Source organism: Solanum lycopersicum, chromosome 5 (genome assembly GCF_036512215.1).
Source record: "Solanum lycopersicum chromosome 5, SLM_r2.1".
Taxonomy (NCBI): Eukaryota; Viridiplantae; Streptophyta; class Magnoliopsida; order Solanales; family Solanaceae; genus Solanum; species Solanum lycopersicum.
In genome coordinates this window covers 25,918,177-25,926,199 of record NC_090804.1, presented here as the reverse complement: position 1 = coordinate 25,926,199, position 8,023 = coordinate 25,918,177, and the positions used below count along the sequence as shown (strand labels likewise).

At 42.3% G+C, this 8,023-nt stretch overlaps 2 protein-coding genes and 1 pseudogene across 2 annotated transcripts; 2 read left to right on the top strand and 1 right to left on the bottom strand.

Annotated features, from left to right (window-relative positions):
* The first annotated feature begins 241 nt into the window (after positions 1-241).
* On the top strand, positions 242-892 carry LOC138348721 (uncharacterized). The gene has a single exon (XM_069298293.1). It carries the CDS (start codon positions 242-244, stop codon positions 890-892), a length of 651 nt encoding a protein of 216 aa, XP_069154394.1.
* A 5,066-nt stretch (positions 893-5,958) lies between these two features.
* Positions 5,959-7,710, bottom strand: LOC112941486 (uncharacterized; annotated as a pseudogene).
* LOC138348720 (uncharacterized mitochondrial protein AtMg01010-like) lies at positions 6,548-7,041 on the top strand. Its single transcript, XM_069298292.1, has 2 exons — positions 6,548-6,613; positions 6,715-7,041. The coding sequence occupies exons 1-2, from the start codon at positions 6,548-6,550 to the stop codon at positions 7,039-7,041; spliced, it is 393 nt and encodes a 130-aa protein (XP_069154393.1).
* Positions 7,711-8,023: the final 313 nt, after the last annotated feature.

Here is an 8,023-nt window from a genome sequence, read left to right as displayed (position 1 = left end):
CCATCTGTGGTAGAAGATGAGATGAGAAAAGATGAAGAGGTAGTGGAAACTAGTGGTGCATTGGTGGACAAAACGGTGAAAGAAGTAGAGGTACCCTAAAAAGTGATCCCCATTCCTAGACTACCACCACCATTCCCTCAGAGATTAGTCAAAGAAAATTTTGGATGGTAAATACTGGCATTTTATCACTCTATTGAAACTGCTTTCCATCAATGTCCCTTTGATAGAAGCTTTAGAGTAAATGCCCGATTATGCCAAGTTCATGAAGGATATAGGTACAAAGAAGAGATCGGTAAAGTTTGAGGATGATGACCGAATGCAGTATTGTACTGCTATTACTACAAGGTCTCTTATGCAAAAGAAGAAAGATTTGGGTGCTTTCACTATTCCATGTAACATCGGCTTATTAAAGTTTGCTATAGCACTATGTGATCTAAGTGCAAACATAAATATCATGCCTCTCTCCATTTATAACAAATTGGGTTTACGTGACCCAAAGGCCACTGCAATGCGGTTACTTATGGCCGACCGAACACTGAAGAGGCCAATTTGGATACTCAGTGGTGTTATCGTGAAGGTGGAGTCGTTTATATTTCCAACTGATTTTGTGATTCTTGACTGTGAGGTGGACTTTGAGGTGCCTATCATTCTTGGGAGGCCATTCCTTGCTACTTGTCATGCCTTTGTTGATATGGAGAAAAGGCAGATGAAGTTTAGGTTTAACAATAAAGAAGCAACATTTAACATTTGTTGGTCAATGCATCATAGTGGTGAGCTCCAAACGATATCTATTATATCTTACAGGGTTGAGGGTAAATCTGAGGTACAAATTGAAGAGCGCCTTGGTATTAAGGCACTAGCGGCAGTGATCATGTTGAGGGTAATGGTATAGAAGAGTATGGGTCTTTTGTTGCGGCACATGAACGAGGCAAATATCTGTCCAAACTAAATAAATTAGAGTTAGATATGAAGCATCGCGAGTATTCACCCGCTAGACCATCTATTGATGAGGCCCTAAAATTAGAGATTAAGGCTCTACAACCGCATCTGAGGTATGTATTCTTGGGAAGAGATGACACTATGCCGGTAATCAATGCATCGAATTTGAATGTGCAACAAGTAGAGTGTTTGGTAGAAGTGTTGAAGAGGTTCAAATGATCCATTGGTTGGACTATTGCGGACATTATTGGGATTCCTCCTAATATTTGTTCACACAAAATCAAACTCATGCCCGATCACAAGCCAAGTATTGAGCACCACAGACGGTTGAATCCACATATGCAAGAGGTTGTGAAGAAGGATATCATTAGGTGGTTAGATGTCGGAGTCATATATCCTATTACACATAGTAGTTGGGTATGCCCTGTTGCGTGTGTGCCCAAAAAGAGGGGAATGATAGTAGTGTCCAATGACAGGAACGAGCTTAATTTAATTAGGTTGGTGATTGGACGGAGAGTTTTTATGGATTACCAGAAACTGAACGCATGGATTGAGAAGGACCATTCCGGGATGGGGTGGAAGTGCCTGGGGGCACGTACTCGGGGTCACGCTCATTATTAGAGACAATGACCAGGCGGGCAGACGGGGCGACATACTTCGATCACCCACGTGCGTAGATTCGATCTTGTTTTGGTATCATAGTATATAGTACTTATAAAGAATCACTATTAGTACTAGAAGGAGAAAACGACACAAGCAAAATGACACAAAATAAATAAAAGAGTCAAGATGTAATGACATTTATATAGTAACAGTGAAACTCGACGGACCAGGTGACGGCTCATCGTGAGTACGATGGGCCGTCATGGGGTCCGTCATTTATTACTTTAAACTATGTTTATGTGGAGACCCCTGAAGGAAAGTCTTTGAAAATTATGACGGACAAGAAGGACGAACAGTTGTGATTATGACAGTCCGTCGTCGATGTCCATCGTGGGACAGTCTAAAAAAAGTATGGAGACCCTTAGGAGAGGGGTCTCTGACCGTCATGATGGTTATGTAGGAAAGACCATCGAGTGTATAACAGTCCGTCGTAGATGTCCGTAAGAGGACACTTGGAAAAAAATTGGAGACCCTTAGGAACAGGGTCTTTGACAACCAGAATGGTTGTGCAGGATGGACCATTGAGGGTATGGCGGTTCATCGTATATGTTCGTAAGAGGCACTTGGAAAAAAGTTGGAGACCCTTAAGAACAGGGTCTCTGACCGTCATGACGGTTATGCAGGAGGACCATCGAGGGTATGACGGTCCATTGTAGATGTCCGTACTAGGACACTTGAAAAAAATTTTGAGACGCTTAGGAACAGGGTCTCTGACAACCAGAACAGTTGTGCAGGACGGACCGTCGTGGGAACGACGGTCCGTCGCATGTGTTCGTTGGTGGACACTTGAAGAAAATTGGACAGTGGGGTGTTAGGGATGTGGGATGGACCCTATGACAGTCCGTCGTGAGTACGACGGTCCATCATCGGGGTCTCATTCTGTCATTCAATGACAGAACTGGGGATGCCACAAGCATCCCCTATAACCCAAATGGAGTTGTTAGTGGTTTAACCTACATTTTTCTAGCCCAAATACCTAGTAAACTAGCAATGCTAAAGCACCTATTTCTAGAGTTTTAACAAGGCAATTTTGAGGATTCTCAACTTAGGCCAAACAAAGTATGTATTAAATAATAAACTCATCAATAAGAAATAGGCTAATACTAATTGATAAAAAAAAGGCAATGTAAATGGTTAGAAATCAGAGACACAAACCTGAGAATTTGAGAAAAACAAGCGAGGAAGGTAATTGGTGATCAAGTAGAGAACCACAACAGCAGACTCCGACTAGTAGAGCGTGGATTTTAGAAATTGGGGAATTTGGGAAAATGATCGGTTGAAAGAAAGAGAGGTAGGAAATTGGAAGTTTAAAAGGGAGGGAAATAGGAGAAAAAGGGAAGCAAATGGGTGAAATGAAGGGGGTAGGGGTTTTAAATGTTAAGAATTTTTTAAAAACCCCAGCCGGGTCGGGTAGGGTACGCTTCATTAATGACGCAATGAGTCCCCATCAACGGTCTGTCACAACTGTGATGGTCCATTTTTGGTTCCGTCGCATGTGCCCTAGTTGTGAAAAATAACAGAAAGACGTACCTGGCATGACGGATTCATGCGACGGTCGTTCAGTGACTGCTGCAGAGTGATTTCTGAAGAATTTTCTGATGATGTGCCTGCAAATTTAAAACCCATTAGTAGAAAATGCTACCATTACTAGAAAGAAAAGCTATAAGTATTGGGTTGCCTCCCAACAAGCGTCTGATTTAACATCGAGGCACGACTGAGGACGCTTGATTACTCAGCCTTCATCAAGATGGTATGCCTCGATCCCTCCATTTACCGATTCATTATGCCCAAAATAAGATTTTATTTGTTCTCCATTCACCTTAAACCGCACTCCCTCCTTCGTTTGTAACTCAACTACTCTATGAGGGAATAATTGGGTAATCAAGTAAGGGGGGGCCCATTTTGACTTGAGCTTGCCCGGAAGCCAACGCAGCCTAGAACTGTCTAAAAGCACCAAATCCCCAACCCTAAACTCTTGTTTTTCACTTTTTAGGTTATTACCCTTCTTGATCTTTTCTTTGTAGGATATAGCACATACCGATTGGAGCTCATCACTCTGCCTCATGGACCTACAAATGTTGAAGGTCTCTTCTTCATTGTTCAACCAAACATTCATATGCCCCTTTTCCATATCCACTGAGGCTCTACCCGTGGTAAGGAATGGCCTCCCAAGAATAATAGGCACTTCAAAATCGACTTCACAATCAAGAATAACAAAATCTTCCGGAAATATGAATGATTTCCACTTTTACTAGCACATCGTGGAGTATCCCAATAGGCCTTTTCACTGTTCAATCGGCCATCAGTAGTCGCATCGCAGTGGGCTTTGGGTCACCTAATCCCAACTTCTTGTAAATCGAGAGGGGCATGAGATTTATGCTTGCCCCCATATCATATAATGCTTTCGCAATATGTAATGAACCGACTATACAAGGAAGAGTGAACACACCAGGATCTTTTTTCTTTTGTACGAGAGATCTTGTAGCACTATCACTACAATGCTGCATTCTATCATCATCCTCGAATGTTACTGATCTTTTCTTTGTAACCAGATCTTTCATAAATTTGGCATAACCGGGCATTAGATGTAAAGATTCTACCAAAGCGACATTGATAGAAAGCTTCTTCAACATTGTTATAAAATGCCGATATTTACCATACTCGGTCTTTTTCACTAATTCATGAAAAAGGGGGGTGTTCTACGCATGGGAATTACATTTATAGGCACTTCAGCATCTTTTCTAGCTCTATCTTCTGCTTCACCACTACCATCTTCCCCTTTATCATTATCCTTTGTCACCGTTTCCTCATTTAACGGTGTAGGTGGGTCAATGGTTTGCTTACCACCACGAGTAGTGATTTCCATACAATGTGCATCATTTTTTAGATTTTGGACAGTGTTGCTAGGAAGAGTGCCCGGTTGCCGTGTGTTCACAGTCGCAGATAATTGGGTTTTTTGCAACTCGATCTGCTTAATCCATATTGCATGTGTATTGACTTTCTGCCCAATACCCGCTAAATCACTCCTTAACTCTTTAATGTGCTCATCATTAGCATCGAACCTCCTCATCATTTTGTGCAACATATCCTCAACTCGCTCCATACTATCTCCACCATCCCTATGAGTAACTTCACGATTTTGATGTGGGACATAGGGCCCATTGCTATCATTTTTGTTACCATAGTTACCCTGTTAAAGTTGTTGTCGCGGTTTTAGTTTCCATCTCGGACAAAATGACTCTCACGGTTATAGTTACCATAGATCTGATCTTGGTTCCCTTGACCTTGGCGCCAATTATCCTTATTTGAGCCTTGGGCACTCGGTATGAAACCCCCCGCCTGCTCATTTACTGCATAGGAATCCTCCGCATAATAACATTCATCATTTGGTGGTGGTGGGTTAGACAAGTAGTTAACTGCATTTATATTTTCTGCACCCCCAATGATATGTTTTAATACCAACCCAAGCTCAATTCTCATCTGAGTCATCTCTTCACGAATCTCATCTGTGGCTGGGTTGTGAGAGGATTGCACTGCGAAGGTGTTTCTCCTAGTATCTGACATCCTAGTACTCCAAGCTTTATTGTTCCTGGAGATTTTCTCTAACTTTTCACCAATCTTAGCATAAGGACACTCCCCATAAAACCACCCACTATAGTATCCAACACCATTTTATTATTATCATCCTATCCATGATAGAATTATTCCTTCAATGACTTATCATCTATACGGTGATTGGGGAAGCTTCTCAAAAACGAGGTGAATCTATCCCAAGAACTACTAACTGACTCTCCTGGTAACAAAGTTGTGTACTCTGTCTTGGTGATTTAGTTTCTTGGAGAACGGGTAGTAGCGTGATAAGAAAAAATCCCTTAGTTAGTTCCAAGTGAAAATTGAATGGGGGAAGAAATAGGCATCAGGAAGAGTCTGCAACAAAATCAATTGAATAGACAGAGAAGCCTGGTAAGCTTATCGATTCAAGCAAGTCCGACTAGTTTAGGTGCAGCCTTCCAGAATTCTAAAAGTGGGTGGTTTTAAGTCCAGATCCCTGTTCTTGTTACAGAGTGCGGGTAGCCGACAAATAGGTTAGAAAACTGGTGAATCAATAGGCTTTGCTTCTGCCTTCGCTTCCAAGAAGAATTCTATCATCCATGGCAAAAATATCATATAATAAGAAAGGGCTTACTTTTCAGAGTGATCTTTCTCGATTTCGGAATGGAAAGGCTTGGTTGAATGAAAAATTCGGTGTAATTCGCCATTTTTTATGAAAAGAAAGGCAGGGTAGAAGTCTTTCTTACTTATTTCTCCACCTAAGAAGGATAAGGGGGGTTGAAGTTTATAGCTAGTCGTAAAAGTGATAAGAAGGTCTAATCATGCTACTTCAGTCGTATGCTTAACACATGCAAGTTGATCACTTCGCCCTTTAGAAATAGGCTAAAAAAGTTATCGGTTCAAATCCAAGGAAGGGCTTTTTTTTCGATATGCCGCTCCTACAGCAAGTAGCGAGAGAACAAATTCTGACCTATTATGTCACCTATTTTCTTTAGAGGTGTTCTCTCTCTTATTGCAACCTTTCTGAGGCATTTCGCTGTTAGAGTAATGCCAATTTGAATAACTGGTATGTGTCTCATGCTTTTCCTTTTAGTGATAATGGGGTTGATCCTTATTTTGAGATTTTTTGGTTTTCGTCAAAGAGAAAATATCAGTTTATTAATCTATTTTTTTATTCTTATTTTATTTAGTATCTCTTTATTTATATTTTTTTCTAAGGAACTATTTGATATCCCATTTAGGGATTTTGTGTTTTCAACTTCTCTCTGGGATTTTGGTTTTTAGTGTCGGGGGATCACTTCCTCTTTTATGACCTTCCGGGCAAGCAAGTGGGGCTGAGTTTTAAGGGGATCATTTTGGGATTGATGTCCTCTTGGAATCATGGGGAAAATCTATGGAAACGGGCACGTCGGTGGATCATCCAGAACCAGAACCAAGACATGTGCCGCCTGCTATTCAAGTAGCTCCCTGGGGGAACGAAGCTTGTCCATCGAATCATCCCCCACGAGTGGTCCCCTATCTGTATCAACTGGATGAAGTGATAGGTGGGATTCCGTTCAGTCTATCCAGCAGAGGCTCCTAGCCAAATACTCCTATACTCCCCCTATCGGGATCATGTACCTGGCCAAAATAGAGGCAAAAGACCTATTCGAGAGCAAGGTCAAGATTCTAAGGATCATGGCGGTCCTTGATCCAATGGAGGAATGGCTGGGACGGGGAGCTCAGGCCTTCGAGAATCTGCGTACCGCCACGGGTGAGCATTCCTTGGATAAACTGCATAACATTCTTTCGGATCTTGGATCGATGGGAGTCAATTCCGAGTCCTTCTCTCAATTAAAAGGGAAGGTACCCCTGCGAAGAGGTTGGGACGAACACTCTACCACATAGTGGAGTGGATAGCTAGGACTACTAAAATAGACATTGTGTAAAACAACAATCCTATATTTGATGTCGATATATCTACACTTCAATCCCTTGTAGATTAAGGCTAACTGATTGTTGGTTGGGATCTGTATGGGCGGTAACATCCACGTACGGCTCCGTGAGAAGGGCAGTGGACAGAAATGGCATTGTTGTACCTCACTCTCGTCTTCAATGGGGTCTGCTCTTTCTTTTTTGGGAGAGTATTCCAATATGATCTTAATGAGGTGTGGGGCTTTGCATCTGACATTCATTGGGCTTCTCTCTTCGGGAGCCTGCGCCTCGGCCTTTTTGTGCAATAAACCCCTCCGGCCGAAGACTAGTGGTAGGTCATCCTGTCTATCTTTCAGAAAATGGTAGCCTTGCGTCTAAGAACAGCAATGAACCACGACGAACCCTTAGACGACCTATCTAAGATTAGGGGGGATCCTCAGTAGTGGTGACCATTTAAGTCTTCCACAGACTGATACATGTACCGAATGCTCATACGAGAAAGTTGACTCTTGGGTCTAGAGCCTGGGGGGTTGCTCTGAGAAATCCATTCTTTCTCGTCCACTCAGGGGTGCGGACACACCTGCGCGGATTACAGGTCACAATTACAAGAATGGCGGGGAAGGTAACAGTACCTGACGACATTCAGGGATGGATGTAGACCCATCGGGCAAGGATAATTATTTCGGTCCTGGTAGAAGTGGCGACCATTCTCAAGAACGGAAAATACTGCGCTGAGGGAAGCCCTATGAGTCATTGAAACGACGGCAGGAGTGCCCTTTTTCTATCAATAGAGAGAGCAAAAAACGGTCTTTGCTCCCCTTTACAATATGAAGAAAAGAATAAGGGTCAAAGTTTAGACCACTCACAGTTGTTCTACCTATAGAAAGGACCATGAATGAAGCGATAAGAATTGTACTCAAATCCATTTACGATCTCGAGTTTCTAGACACATCGC